At 35.6% G+C, this 16,248-nt stretch overlaps 1 protein-coding gene across 1 annotated transcript; it reads right to left on the bottom strand.

Moving 5' to 3' along the window:
* Nucleotides 1-412: 412 nt before the first annotated feature.
* On the bottom strand, nucleotides 413-8,932 carry LOC136822639 (dystrophin-like). The gene is made up of 10 exons (XM_067078908.1): nucleotides 8,849-8,932; nucleotides 8,189-8,370; nucleotides 7,635-7,788; nucleotides 6,890-7,047; nucleotides 6,276-6,438; nucleotides 5,295-5,477; nucleotides 3,664-3,786; nucleotides 2,652-2,975; nucleotides 1,543-1,863; nucleotides 413-847 (listed from the first exon to the last, which is right to left on the bottom strand). Exons 1-10 carry the CDS (start codon nucleotides 8,930-8,932, stop codon nucleotides 413-415), a joined length of 2,127 nt encoding a protein of 708 aa, XP_066935009.1.
* Nucleotides 8,933-16,248: the final 7,316 nt, after the last annotated feature.

Genomic DNA, 16,248 nt, shown 5'->3' with positions numbered 1-16,248 from the left:
AGCCTTATTTCTATTTCTACCACGGCCCTTATTTCTATTTCTAGCACGGCCCTTATTTCTATTTCTAGCACGGCCCTTATTTCTATTTCTAGCACGGCCCTTATTTTATTTCTAGCACGGCCTTATTTCTATTTCTAGCACGGCCCTTATTTCTATTTCTACCACGGCCCTTATTTCTATTTCTAGCACGGCCCTTATTTCTATTTCTAGCACGGCCCTTATTTCTATTTCTAGCACGGCCCTTATTTCTATTTCTAGCACGGCCCTTATTTCTATTTCTACACGGCCCTTATTCTATTTCTACCACGGCCCTTATTTCTATTTCTACCACGGCCCTTATTTCTATTTCTAGCACGGCCCTTATTTCTATTTCTACCACGGCCCTTATTTCTATTTCTACCACGGCCCTTATTTATTCCAATCCTTTACGGCTTACGCCAGCGACGAAAGAATAACGCCAATAGGGCTGGCGTAGAAAGGGCCGGGTGTTGAAGTTTTTAATTTGAGGTCTTACCTCGACTTCTTGTACTTGTGATTCGATGGTTTCTGCATCACCTTCTGAAATTGTGCCAGTGATTTCTTCCAAGAAACGATCAACATCATCCATCCAGTGAACAGTCTCTTTCATTGCCGTTTCCAGTTCCTCAGTCTGTAAAATAGCCTCACTGACACGTTTCAATCGTGCCTCCGTGATCTTTTTACAGTCTGCACGCTGACGTTCAAGTTCTGATACATCTTTCTGACATTTCTCTGCATTTTCTGGTGACAATGTCTCCATAAGAAGTTTCGATTGTTTATTGAGTAGTGATAGTGGACCTTCTTGTTCTTGTAGGTTCTTGACCATCCCCTATAAATGGACGAATTTGGTTGCTTAATAAGTGAGAAAGTAACAACGGAACATTCGCCAATGTCGTCTAATAAGAACGAAATGGAAATTTATCCAATTTATCCAATTTGGGCAAATGTCTGCTACTAAAGTGGCGAAAAATTTTCATCTTATAAGAATTTCATTACAGTGGATTCTCCATAACTCGAATACAAACGAGGAACAAAAGTTTGTTCACGTTAAGGAAATTCCCAGTTATGAAGTGAAGTTTATAAGGGTTTAACGGAAGGGACCAGCAATCATATTCGAGTTACGAACACATTCGAGTTAAAGAGACTCTACTGTATAAGAATTTTTCTATGAAACGACCGGGGAAAGAAAACTTTCTAATATAGAGCATCTGGTAATAAGAAGTTGTACTGTAAATTGATGGAAGATGTATTTTCACGACAAAACAAAATCATACACGTTGCTTGGCAATTCAGAAAAGTAGGTAAAACAGTTGCACCTTCAAATACCTTTAAATCTATATCCAAACGAAGATTGCTTATCACAAAATGAGCTTTGATTTAGACACGTGACTTTAAACATATACTGATCGTTGGCTTCAAGTCATGTCAAGATCGGCAGGCAAAATCTTTGGAAACACTATCAAAAGAAGGCATTACTGATGTTAAAAACATTTATTCAAAAATGAGCAAGGGGTAGACATATACCTTCAAGTCGTCTGCCAATGTCTGCATGCTTTTGATTTGATCGTATTTGAATTCCTTACTGACACAAGGGAAAATATTATTGACAATATCCTTAATACTAGTCATTTTATCCAAAAACTCCTGTGGAGGAGCACTGTTTATCCGATCGTTCGTTTGTCTGTGTTTATCACCGATCGTGCTCTCTGTTGCGGAGAGTTTGACAGAAACTGCGTCCACTTCGGATTGGAAAGCTGCTTGTGTGGCTGGGTCTTTGATTTCATTGCTTTTTGATAAGAGGTTAGCTAGGGCTGCCTTGTGTTGTGATACTTCGCTTTGTTTTGCCTGAAAAAGGATAGTGAAAAAGTATTTTTAAAATTTAGCATTTGAAGTGGGATTACATAATGGAGCTCACCTTGGTTTTATGATGCATGATTCTCATACCCGCCACGATTCTTCAAATTCGTACTTGCGAATGAATGAATTAATGAATGAATGGGCGAATGAATGAATGAGCGAATGAATGGGTGGGCGAATGAATGAATATGCGAATGGATGAATTGGCGAGCAAATGAATTGGCGAGCGAATGAACGAACGAACGAAGCATTATATTAGTAGAGAAGGTAATTAGCGGTGGTTAGTCGTTGTTAGGTTGTATTTTGTATCTCTTAGAGCTTCCAAGATTGACCTTGAAGTTTTTTCTGTAAACTCAAAATAATACTATTAAACGTGTGTGTTTGTGAGGGGTTTTAGTCGAATTTTGGACAAAGAACCGGTGGATGAGAGATAACAAAATACAAACGAGTGAAAATTAATATCCTTCAAAATTTCTCCACACGAAAACAGAAAAATCGATTAAATTCCTTTATGAATCAGCCAAATTTGATTGGTTGTTTCAATGGCATTGCTTTTTCAAAACAATTGGCCACTGACACAAAAAATATTACATTTTCAAGAGTTGCATCGAACGAAAAAGTGAAAAGAACTAAAATCGTGTACAAATAATACATGAAAACTTAAAGCAAAACTCATACAGCTAGCATAAAACAACCACTTGATACTATCGTCGCCGAGTTGAAGAAATTTCAAAGGATATTGAACCAAAACAAATAAATAAATGAAAATGTTATACCTCGAGTATGGTTAGCAATTCTGTTGGGTTATTTTTCAAATCAATGACAATGACTTCAATATAAGTGGTAATCTCTGTTATGACCAGCAAGATTTTTTGAACTTGCTCTACAAATACCTTCTTCTTTTCGTTGTCTTCCACAAGGTCACGCTTTTCGGCCACCGTGCGGGAAAGCTGGCTCCAACGCTCTTGAAAATTGTTTAATTGTTGTTCGAGGCCGACGACCGACTGTCCGGCGTTTTTGCTTTCCGTCATCAGTGTTTCGCCTTGCTCCGTCAAGACGATAATTGAATCGCGACGTTTCTTGATTGCTTGGTCAAGAGACTATAAGCACAACACAATATTACACCTATATACCTTGTCTTTAGTGTCATACAAATGAAGTACTTTAAAATATAAATCACATTTTTATGGTCATTCTATATAGATTTTTCATATAAACAATATTTCGACCTGCTTAGTGTAGGTCTTCGTCATGCATATCTTCTAACCGTAAAAGCACGGGGAGACTGAGCTCGAGTTTACAAGGTAGAATACATTTCATTGCTATAAAATTACATATTCACAATGATAATTGTGTTGTTTACACCTCGTAAGACATTTTGAATTTCAAGTACTTTTGTTTCAGAGTTAATGTTTGCCTTTTGGGAATTCAAATTGGTTAAAATGTATAATTTCATAGCAATGAAATCTGTTTGAAAACGAGGACAACAATAAATTTATGCATCTCGAGAAGAGTGTATTGAAAAGCAAATGAAATTGAAGTCTTTGCATTGATAGTTTTGATAATTTTGGCGCCATTCACCTCTGCTGAACTCGACTCGAAGTTTTTAGATTCACTAGCCTGTGTCATTCAATTATGCTGTTTTAAAATTCCTTTTTTCTAAATTGCACGACCAAATAAGAGTGGAACACTCAAAACTTTAAAATAATTACAGTTACTATTTGGTTAGTTACTTAAAAGCTCCCTATAGAAGCGATGATCAAATCCTCTCGAATAATATTTATTTACCTCGACTAGTTCGCGATCTGGTGGCGATGAAGGTTTCAGTAAGAGTTCTGTATCTGTGATCCATTCTATATTGTCATCGATTTCTTTTAGTAGTGCTGTCAAGTTGTTCTCGATACTTCGGAACTGTAGAAAGGCGCAGAATTTCATTTAGACTACGCTCAAACTTGTCTGTACTCAAACCCAGTATCAGTGGCGGCCTGGCAGGGGGTGCAGGGTGTGCAGTGCACCACCCAGAAAGACCTGAGAGGGGCGCCAAAAAAACTTTTCAAGGGGGCGCCAAAATTTTTTTTGATGTTTGGTTGGGCGATTTTGCGCCCTTTGACACGTTTTAGCGCCTTCTATAAGTGCAATGTAAATTTTTTTCGCCTGCGGCGCTTCGTTTTATTTTACGAATTTTTTCAAAACTACTATCAACATTTAATTGCGAAAAGTCTTAGCAAGAGAAGTGTTGTGTATCCACCAGGGGTTAAAGAGGATGCTCAATCCCAAAATGAGAGATTGATCGAAACTGCTCGCTGTGGTTTTTGTGGTCTTATGCGGACTAACTTTCTCCTTTTTAGAATATCTTATAAGCTGTTTGACCTTTCTTACACCAAATTTTTTTGCCTGCGGCGCCAGAATTACAAAGAACCCTTATTCTTGCCAACTTTCGAATTTTTTGGGCCTCTTTCAGCCATTGATCTTTAGTGGAGAGTACAGTAAGACCAGGAAATAACAAGGAAATAGATATCAAATTGTCATTACCACCACCTTCGTATAAATAAAACTTTGTTGACTCAGAGATTCCGGGCGTTACTTTCAACCAGTCACTGCTCTTACCTTAATAGTTTCACTTAATGGTATAGGGCGCAAATAAGGACAAAAATACCAGGGGCGCCAATTTCATAGTTTGCACCACCAAGAAAATTAAGCCAGGCCGCTACTGCCCAGTATATACGGCTTATTTCAAAATTCATTGCCGTAGAGGGTCTGTTGTCATTGTCTTTTCTAATTTGAGATTTTTCAAACCGACCACTGCGATGGAGTGTTGGTGAGAGAGGGGAGACGATGAGGGAAGTGTTACTATTCATAAATCACACTTCATCGCAGAGGTCTTCGTACGGGATTTTTTTATCGAACAGACGATGCGCACAGAGTGTACTACGAAGCGATAAACGTGAGATACACTCTGGTACAGAGTACGTTCAAACATTCTGTGAAGGTATTATGAAGCTAATACTGGCTAATAAAAACGTCTCTTTCTTAAGGAAATGACAGTTCTAACTGATAAGCAAAAAACTTAATAACATGATGGAGCTTCGGAGACCATACATGAGAATATCATAGTTACTGCAACCAAAAATGTTTCTTATTTCAAAGCAAAAGGACTGAGATCGGACAAAAAACTGTAACTTTTGGTAGAATTTGAATTAAATTGCAGTTTTGTGCTTGTTGAAAAGATCTTCAAAAGTGAAATAGTCCCAAATAGAGAAAAATTGAAAAAGCTTTGGAAAATGAAGATGAAAAATGAAGAAGAAAAAAATAAACTTCTTGAAGAACTGCGCAGACAGACTTTAGTACTGTGACCAAAAATGTTTTTCATCACCAACAAAAAGGATTTGCTCGGGAGTAGACATAATCAAATAACTTACATGCTTCATTTTGGCATTCAGCATGCTAGCAATGGTATTCCATCTTTTATTGAAATCTTCCATTGTTACTTGTATGTTTTGGATGGCTGGTGACTCTTCATCAAGCATTTGTGCAACGCCCTGGGCAGCGTTGTTGAAATCACCAAAAGAATTCTGTTGCTGTGTCAACTCGTTCTCTAAATCCTGTTGAGAAAAAGAACAAAGTTTCTCAAATGACGTCAATGTGAAAATTTTTGCAAAAGACCTAACTCTGAGATACAGTTGACGCTCTCTGATCCGATTTTCAAGGGAAGTTGGATTTTCATCGACAAAAGGAGCGCATTGAATAGTAGAGCGTCGCTTATGCGTTTCTTGTTGACGGTGACTTTCAATTTCATCGAATAAAAGAGCGCATTGAATAGTAGAGCGTTGAATTAGAGAGCGTCAACTGTATTTGCCAGTAACCATTAATACCAACCAACTTTTCCGCAATCAAAAATTTCTCTTGTAGTTACATAAATTTGAAGACACAACAGACATAACATAAAGACACAACCGTAAGATATATCTGTGAAAATTCAATGTGTAGTTTGATAAGTATTCGAAAAACCAAGTTCCTTGTATGAACTCACAATATTTGATTGTCGAGTAAAAATTCTTTCAACAAAGATGTTGCTTATCGAAAGTATATCATGGTTGAGATCACTAGATTTACGTTTGGCAACGTTTTGAAAGAGTCTTCACCCATTACCGAGAAATATAGAGACCGTTTTCCCCACTTCTTATTGTACTAAGACCTTCTGATTACCTCGTGATCCAAGCCACGAAGCATTTCCAATATGAATATCACTAGGTCGATAAACTCTAACTTATTCAGAAGAATAGTGGGGTGGCTTAGCAAATAAGAATACTGCAAATGACTCCTTGGCTCTCACTTTTTGCACACTAGCATTTTAATGAATTTAGAAACTTTTGACCGAGAGAAGCAAAGCTTTCTTATACCTTTAATTTTTGTATTTGTTTCTGTACTTCTTCTTTGTCGCCCATATCAAAGAGCGAGATATCTTTCAAGCCTTTCTCCTTCTCATACAACCAATCGTTCAGTCGTTGCTCTTGGTTACGATATTGTTCCCAACTCTTCAACACCTCTTGCAGAGTTTCCCATCTGTAAAGGGGGGGGGGGACAGAATAATACATATAACTATACTAGACGTACAACTAGACGACAACGCGAATTTTTTATCGTTTGTATGCTGGGAGAAAGAACTTTCCTCAAGGTACCTAGGTTAGCAGGATTTGAAACAATTTCGTTCTATTGAAACAATGCTTCTTCGAACAACTATTAGAATACGACATACATGATATTAATGAAAACAATAGGAGGGTTTTGAAGTTAGATGGTCTAATAGGACACGTATATACGTAAAATGCTTAAAACGTTTATTTAGGCATGGAGAATACACTTATCAAGCTCTAAAGCGTGAGAAGGCTAGGTTCGAGTTTGCAAGGAAGAATGAAGTTAAAATGTCTGAAGTCATTGCCTTTACAATTTCGTAAAACAAAGAACTTAGACGTCATTTCCTTGAGAATTCGATACCAGACCCCCGAATACTAACCTGTTACCAGTCCATTTACATACAGCAGACCATCGCTCACCAAGTAAAGCTAATTGCTCTTCCAAATCAGCTGTAGCGTTTTCAGATTCGGATTCATCAACCACCACTACCATATGACTTAATGAATTGACGTGGATCTGCTGGTTCTCCAAATCATCCTGGTAGAATAGAAAGTAAGGTATAAAGAAAATGTACTTTTAGATTTGCTTTCTCCATCATGAATAACTAGCTAACGTATTACATTTTTTTTTCAACATTTCATCTTTCCTGGTAATGTCAATTTTGGTTAGACCAGGTTAGACCATGTTTAGACGTTACGGTTTCTCATCGCTCCGGTATGGCCTTTGTTACGGATAGAAAGTGTTCATACTGATTTCGGAATGTTTCGGAGAATCGAGCATCCGTTCTGATGAAAATAGCGAAACGAAACCGTTTCGATTTGTTTTGCTTTGTAACGTCTTCCTTTTCTTTGGAACGTTTTGTTTCGGAACAATGTGGAACTGTTACTTCTCCACATGGTCTTATATTAGCTTTTTATATGGTAGAAAACAACTTGACGTGTTATACTTATTTCAATATTCCATCTTTCACGGATAATGTCAATTTGAGTTACCCTGCAGAACATAGCTCGCAAATAATACATTGCAAAGCAGAATTTGTAAAAAAGAATCGTGCGGTAGAACATTGTAAAAAAAAATTTTCTTATAGAAATAATAGTATACAAAATCATTATTACAAACTCTACCTGAAACGTCTTGTGAGCGTCCACTTGAATTTTAACGCTTTCCAAATCTGATCCGATTGGTCCCGTAGTTTCGATGATGTTTTCAGCTGTTGTCAGCCAGTTTGCAAGCTCTTGGAGTTGGAGTTGTTGAAGTTTCATCAGTTGTTGATGTAATCTACAAAAAGACAATAGTGATCATGTCATTTTGTTATTTCATACTTTTTCTTCTGTATACATATTTCCTTTATAAGAACATCCTAAATTTTTGAAGCCTTCGGGTGTTCTTAACTTTTTTAGTTTGAAGGCTACAAATATCCTTAACATGTTATATCAGTCACCTTTTTGTGATTATTTTTGTTTAATTTTAGTCAGCACAACCTTAAGATGTTCTTAACTTGTTCCTAATATTTTGGCCATCGAACCATCATGTATATATAGTTTGTTATTATAAAAAATTCAGAGTTACTCTTTATTTGGGTAAAACTGTTTTCTTTGAACAGGAGGGTTTAATTTCCCTCACTAAATTGTCATAAAAGACAGTAAAAAAGAAAGGGAATGCAGTCTAAAATCCTTACTCTGATTGTCTTTGCATAGCGGACACTCGAAGATTTTCCCATCTTTCGGACAAAACTGACATTTGTTCCCTAATTTCACGCTCCTCCCGACCAACGACGATATTTTCGTTGATGAGCTGACTTCCAAACTCCAATACGCTTCCCACACTGGCTTGATGTGAAGTTAAAATCATCATGAATTCCTGTAGTAAAAGAAGAGTAAGGAAACAATGGTTGGTTAAAATTTATTAGATACTCAACTATTCAATAGGCTCCATCATTCCATAATATTGAAAGTCACCATCAGCAAAAAAGTCTCACGAACGACGCTCTACTACTCGATACGCTACCTTACTCGAGAAAATCCAATAATCCCTTGACAACTTGGCAATCGAATAAGAGAGTGGTAACTGTACTCAAGGGTGATATAGATTAAATCATGATTTTTCATTTACCAGGAAAGATTAGAATGACGTCAAAATTTGAGCCGAACGTCTAAAGGTTATTATAGATAAACTTGTGTGAGATTTCTTGTATTAGATGATCGTTTGAAATGGTTTGTTTAAAAAAATCCGAGTTAGAGTGAGGTTCGAGTTAGAGAAGAGAAGTGAAAAAATGTAAAAATGCTCTGGAACAAATTCAAACTATAAGATCACAGTTGCGTAAGCATCAAAAGAATACCTCATGTTCTCTAAATTGTTCTTTGACTTTGTCCACATTTTCAGAGACAGGTTCCTGTTGTTTGAGTTGTGTTTCAGCTTGCATGAGCCATGTCAAGACTTGCGTTAGCGTCTCATTGTAATCGTCCCATTCTGACATAGTGGAGACGGACGACGGAGTCGGGCTATCTGATCGATTAGCCTATAGAAAAAATAGAAGAAAATTTGGTTAAGAAGAAGTACCATATTGTAAGTAACACCTGTCAACGCTTAAGGAATCTGGGTTCGAATTTACCAGGAAAGAATGACGTCAAAATTTCTGAAGTTTTTGCATTATATTCCTCGAAGACATAGAATTTGGACGTCATTTCTTTGTAAATTCAATACCAGTCCCTCAGGAGCCGTCCGCGCAATTAAAGTTGAATCATGTTAAAGAAGTAACCGTTGTCCGAAACTTTTCTGCTATCGTGAGGACCTAGGTAAACTTCCTTTTCTTTTGCACTAGAAAAAGCTACTTTACTGGCAAATTCAGAATCTAAAACAGTTTAATCAGAGCGAACCAAGCCTTGTACGGTTTTATCTACTGAAAATTATTGAGTCAGATATAAAAAAGCAAAAGAAGCCTCAAAAAGTCTGCAAGAGGCACATTGCAAAACAAATCAGAGAAAATGTCATCTCTCCTATAATGTGATTTATAGCACAACGTCTAATAGTAATGAAGTATAAATCATAAAATATTTCATTGTAGATATGGTGATTGAGTTTGTTGAAAAACAAAGTTGACAAAAATTCAATTAAAAGTTAATTTTAAGTTTGATGTTATAATATTTTCATGCATACGGTAAAGCCATTACGTACACGGATTGTTTGCAAGATCAAATCCAAATTTAAACAGAACTCTATACGAAATTACAGCGTGAAGACTTTGAGTACGTAAAACACTTTTGACTTAAAAATTAAAAAAACCTTTTAAGAAAGAGATTTTCTTCAGATTCAAGATAAATCAGAAAGACTTAAATGAAGGATCACTTTTTGGTTTCTTTTCGTCAAAATTAGAACTAAAGCCCCAGGAGAACTTGGAAAAGTCATAAAAATACATCTGTATAAAAAAACAGATAAGCCCATGAAGTCAACAGACATTACATTTCGCAAAATATATTATTACAAAATCTCACTGATAACAGAAAAACACACTACATTTTTCAACCCGTCACCAATCACAAGCTTACAAAGCACTATCTGAACAATTTAAAGCGAACGATGAGAGAGGAAAAAAATGTCTCTATTAGACACACACACATACACCAATCAACGTGAAATATAGTTTTGGTGAAATACGAGAGATGATGTGTAAAGAGTGTAATCCGACTCTCGTATGTAAAAGGTCCATTAGCAAATATAAAATGGATAGACAATGGAGAAAAATGCCAATAAATTTGTTCTCTAAGCCCCACTCTTTCAGCGAACACTCAAAGTTGTTCGGATTGTGGAGAGTCTGTGTAGTAGAGGATGAGAGATAAAGCTCGGATAACCAAGTACAGTCGACGCTCCCTGATTTGATTTTCAAGGCAAATTAGATTTTCATCGAATAAAGGAGTCATTTAGAAGAATTTTTACACGTTTTTTTTTTATAAGGAACCTTAACTTTGCTCTGAGCCTGGAGTTCCTTATTTTTACAGAGGATTTCAGTCTCAAAGTTCCTTATCGAGTTCCTTACTACATGGGAAATTTTGAGCTTTTTGCCCCTTGAAAGATCAAAATTTGGTCAAATTAGTCCCAATAAGGTACATTATTTTCAAATCCACTTATTCTCAGCTTGAGCAGTTCCTTAACAATTCCTTATTTTTTTAACCATTTTCAGCCTCGAGTTCCGTATAAACGTGTTCCTTATAAAAAAAAAAACGTGTAGCTGACGGTGGCTTTCAATATTATCGTATTGTCGAACGTAGAACATCGAATTAGAGAGCGTCAATTCAACTGTAGTACAGTATTTTTGCTGTAATTCTTGCACTCAGACACTCTCCATGCCAAGCTCCATTTTAATCTTGACTCCTTTAGCATTACATTCTCAATGCCATTAAACACGACAGCACGATTTGTTGCACGTTTTTTTTTTATTAGAACACCTATAATTTGGCTGAGCCTGGATGTGCTTATTCTTTTAGAAATTTTCAGCCTAAAATGTTCTTAAATGGGTTCTTAATTTTTCAGACTACTCTACATCGACATTATCATGCAAAATAAAGAGCACTTAAAATTGGTAAAATTTAGACAATATTTGACTCTCGGTTTTAGAAAATCCATCCCTAAGTTCAGTTAAAACTGCTTGAAAAGAGAAAACAATAGTAGTTTCTTGTCATTTTTTTCCAAACTGAGACTGAGCATGTTCTTACGATGTTCTAAATTTTCGACGAATTTCAGCCTCAATGTTCTTATAAACTGGGTTCTAATAAAAAAAACATGTATTACGAATTGAGTTAGAGTCTGGATTGCTAAGACTTGAGAAGTTGATTTTTATAAAACCTTTTTATAAAGAATTTAGGCTTTCTCTTAAAAAAATGAGAACGCGCTGGAGCTTCCAAAATTTTCTACACTCTCATTGTCCACAAACATGACAAAAAACAAAAGATGCGTGACGCTTAATCCATAATTTGCAAAGCCATCACAAATGTCAACATACAACAAGGGTATAGCAATTGTCATACCAAAATTTTCGATGCATCATAGCTCTAACTTCACATTAGCTTTTCAAAGTCTTCGGATGATAAAATGATTTACATAATACAGTGAAGTTTCCATAGCTCGAACCCAAATTATGAACACAAATTTGTTCGAGTTATGGAGTACGATTTATAAGGCATTGTCAACTGAATGAACCAGCAAAATTGTTTGAGCTAAGAAGGCATTCGAGTTACAGAGGTTCGAGTTATAGAGACACCGCTGCAAGACACCATGAAAAAAGCGATAAGAATTCAATTTCTATGAATAGTACAAACCTCTATCAATTTTAGTTTTTCCAAAAACTGCCCCTAATGTAAAAAATGTCCTAAAATATCAGCAGTTAAACATCTTCAAGGTACAGGTTAAGTTTTCAGTTTCTGCAAGACGATAAGATGACACAACTCTTATCAGCAAACACACTCAGACAATATATAAAATAATGGTCCAAAATTCTCTACAGTCAAGCTCTCCAATTTTATTCATCAAAAAAAATGTTAGTTCAAGAACGTAGAAAAAACAGCGTTAGTTTACACATTGAAAAGGATAACAATAATTTTTGTGTTGATAGAGAGATTTATTCGTCAACATAACTTACATCAACAAGGGCTTTGTGAACTCCTGACAACAGAAATCATGTTGAGTGGAAAATAAGACCTGATGTCTAACACGAATTTTTATAAAATGATGACATAAACATTTTGTACATTTTAGGTGCGGCCGTAGCATAAAGATAGAACATCAAGCTAGGGTGCGCAAGGTTGTGGGTTCGATCCCTAGCCAGGTCATACCACATATTCCCAAAATGGTGATGCTCAGCAACTAGAGAGACGGATCAAGGGTAAATGGAGAAATCCTGGGAAAGTAGTGCCACCCTCCCCTAAGCCTTCGGGTCGCCCTTGACTGCGATCGCAAACTTACTACTTGAATTTTGGGTATTTGGTACTCAAACTATACAGTAAACATGTAGTAAACAAATGATTATAATACTTCAAGCTCAGATAGATTGAGGATGCAAAGTGATTCGGATTGCCAAACATTCCAATAACACACTTTTTATAAGAATATACTTCATAAGAATATTAATGATGAAATTGATCAAAAAATTAAGAATATGCTAAGAATACCACCATTATGAAATTTGGACATCAAACTAAAAATTTCCTTTTTTGGGCGACTTTTTTAACTGCAAATTGCCAATTATTCAGCAATTCTCAAGATTTTCACAAAGATGCATTATTTTTGTAGTATGTATTACATATTAAATTTAGGTTGGGTCTGGATCACAACCTAAGAAAGCCTTAAGGATACTTCTAGATGATTTTCCACAAAAAGTTAAGAATATCCATGATGAAATGGAAAAAGCCCAGTGGCATGGTTACTATGGTTACTATCAACTGATCAATCTTATCACCATATTTTTGAGAAAAAAAACAAGAAAACATTAAAATTAGAAATTAGAAATTTCAAGTTCTGTATCAAACAATTTCAATACACTAACCTTTAACATCCCAAATGCTGAAAGAAAAGATCCACCCAATCGACTCAAAACCTAAAACTTCAGTGACCTATCTTATTCATCCATATTTGTGGAATCAACTCCATCAAAAATGCCCAATGTAATAAAAATATCAATCAATGTTTAAAAGAAAGCCTGATGAGTGAGTTCATCATTAAATTATTTTCATAAGGCGTTCCTTATAGAAAGTTACAAAACCAAAAATCAAAAAGAGATTTAAATTTCATAAATCCTAATAAAACCTCAAAGCATAGTCATCCATTAATATAAAAACAGAATATGTTGAGATGTGTAAAATTGTGTTGATGTCTAGAAAAGCCTGTATCCAAATCAAACACAATGTCATACACTCTTGAATCTTGATTTCTCTTTATCTAAAGAGATTTTGATGCGAATATACAGCGGAACACCACTGTATTACACATCGATCCAAAGTCTCATATAAAAGAACAACTCTCCTGGAATGGGCGCGTATTTGCACATTCCTGGCATTTGGTATATCATAATTAGTTGCAGGGGAATAGTTTTAATAGTATTTCTTTTGTTTAGCGCAGGATTTTGTCAAAGTCGAACGTGATGGAGATCGATCATTGCAATTATTGACGAACGAGAACGAATATGATGTTGGTGTTGAGGGTGTTACTCTCCTTTTAGTGAGTCTTTGCCCAATCATTACAATTATTGATCGTGAACGGGGAAATAATAGTAAGTGCAAGTCATCAGCTTGCGTTGATTACGTCACTGCCTGGAATTAAGGGGAAACGGTTCCATGTACGAAAAATACGCTAAACAAAAGGAAAACCCCCTTGCAAGTAATGTAGATGCCAAATGCCAAGGATCTGTAAACGCAACGAATGAAAGGAATTTTTTTGGAATTTTTTTGACAATAGGTTAAGTGAGATTTGTAAAAAAAATCAGAGAATTTGATTGGAAGATGTATATGTATATCTCATCCAACCGAATCGGCTGTAAAAATACCCAAACATCCCTGTCTCTAGCGAATATCTCTTCAAAACTGGGAAAATAGACGTTTCTGCGTACAAAAAAGCCTTGACGCCCAGTATAGGCTACCCTGTCTAACAGAAACGTGAATTTAGCAATTACCAAGATCCACCAAGACATCGCACTCCTCACAAATGTTAAAAAGTCAAACTTTTGATGGTAAAATTTTAAAATTTTAGTTTTTAAACCTACCTAGAAATCAAAGCCAAAACCTTGATTCATCCAAAAGTATCACCAGAAGATAGTTACACCAAAAGCCTCTTTAGAGTACAACATCTTTGCATTCCAGGTTTTTTGAAATCTCAAAGAGCGTTTGCTTTAATGATCGAAGATGATTATTAGAAAGACTTTCCCAAAAAAACTCTTGTGACTCTCTATAAACTTCAACGAGATTCTCTCTATCAAGAAAAATCGTCCACGCAGTTCACAGTTTATAACAATATAAAAATGTGAAAATGTAAACTTCTTATGATACGTCTATGTGAGTGACTGACTGAAGAAAGATCTTATAATCTTTTAGACGGTTTTATTATCAACTAAAATCCCCAGCATAATGTTAGCCAGCACGTGACTAGCTCCTTGATTTCAAGTCATATTATATTGATGTACGAAAAGGGAGAAACACACACTGGTACAGTCTAGGATATTGTCAACCGTTGAAGTTTTTTATCAGTAACACTTTAACTCGTCATCCTACTAAGCTCATGATAAGAGTCCAAGATAAAACGCAAAACCTTCAATTACAAATTGCTTCACTTTTCAACACATATGTGTGTACTGTCATCCTCTGAAATGGGGCATTTTTATTAATTTGGCCCACATCAGGAGGCTGGTTTGAATCACTCTCAATAAGACAGACGTGAAATAGAAAACTTTTGAATGACATTGTTTTGTATATACAATGGAGTCTCTTTAACTCGAACCTCTGTAAATCGAATGTCTCCTTAACTTGAACAAGTTTTATCATCCCGTCAGTTAACAATTCCTTTTTTAAAACCATACTCCATAACTCGAAATTTCCTCAACTTGAACAAATCTTTGTTCCCTAGATACGAAAAATGTAATGTTTATATCAAAAACTCACTAGAAGTTTGAAAGAGTCCTACTTTAAGTCTACTGACAGAGAGAAAAGTACTTGTACTTTAGGGAGAGTGATGAGTTAACCTTTAATGCGCCATGCGCATCAAAAAAGATCAGCCGATTTTTACAGACCCGTACCGTTAGGTCTGGGAATTCTGACCCCATCTAATCGAAAGTTTTCACTATTGCCGGTTCACCCGGTGTATCAAAAAAGAAAATGAAAACATTACCTCTGTACAATGATGGTCATTTATTCTCAAAAAACTCATTCTAAAAAACTATCTGAAATGTAATACCCAACATTATCTACATATCACTATATTATATCCGTACTTGTAAAAAAGATTCAACAAAAAAGTTCAACGTGCACTGACTTTTGTAAAGTCTTTTAAAACAAAAAACTGACAGCATTCAAAGTATAAAAGTTACACAAAAAGTGGGTGTATACACGTCTTTTTATAAGAACAAACTGTATAAGAACATAAGGCTTCGATGGCCAAAATCTTAAGAACAGGTTAAGAACATTTAATGGCTTTGCGGACTCTAAAACACCCGATTTCTTAGAAAAGTAGGCAAAAATGCTCATAAAAACAGGAAATAAAAAAATATGTTAATAACATTTTTAGGCTTAAAATCCAAAAACTTAAGAACATCCGAGGGCTTCAAAAATTTTGGATGTTCTCACAAAAAACGTGTAGTATACGACAAGGAAAAGAGAGCAGTGCGAGAAGAGACTGCGTGATTTACATTTTTGTTTGTTTAGTAACAAAACAAGCGAAAGAGATATTATGGTATCATCACACAGAGTAGTAAGCTAAATACTACATTTTAGGTACACAAAAAAGATTTTAGCATCAATACAAGAAAGTAAACATTGGTATATTTATGTATGCTTGGTTGACAGCACAGTAGCGGTAAAAAAGGGACTCGAAAATTTTGAGTCTCAAAGGCGTCTATTTGATTGTAAAATTGCAGTTCGCAGAGCTCCCTCCTGCATTGGATTGGATAGTTATATAAAATTGTGTTAAAAGAAGCTCGAAAGAACTATTTTATAAAAAAAGAATAATGGGATTGACCTAAAAAAATATTATTGTGTATTTTAC

This window comes from Clytia hemisphaerica, unplaced genomic scaffold (assembly GCF_902728285.1).
Source record: "Clytia hemisphaerica strain Z4C2 unplaced genomic scaffold, Clytia hemisphaerica genome assembly, whole genome shotgun sequence".
Classification (NCBI taxonomy): Eukaryota; Metazoa; Cnidaria; class Hydrozoa; order Leptothecata; family Clytiidae; genus Clytia; species Clytia hemisphaerica.
This window is presented reverse-complemented; position numbering and strand designations above follow the sequence as displayed.

Coding starts and splice junctions, on each gene's coding strand:
- LOC136822639 (XM_067078908.1), bottom strand. CDS start 8,932: ATGCAAGCTGAAACACAACTCAAACAACAGGAACCTGTCTCTGAAAAT. Junction 8,371..8,848: donor AACAATTTAGAGAACATGAG/GTATTCTTTTGA, acceptor CTTTTACTACAG/GAATTCATGATGATTTTAAC. Junction 7,789..8,188: donor GCTATGCAAAGACAATCAGA/GTAAGGATTTTA, acceptor GTCTTTTTGTAG/ATTACATCAACAACTGATGA.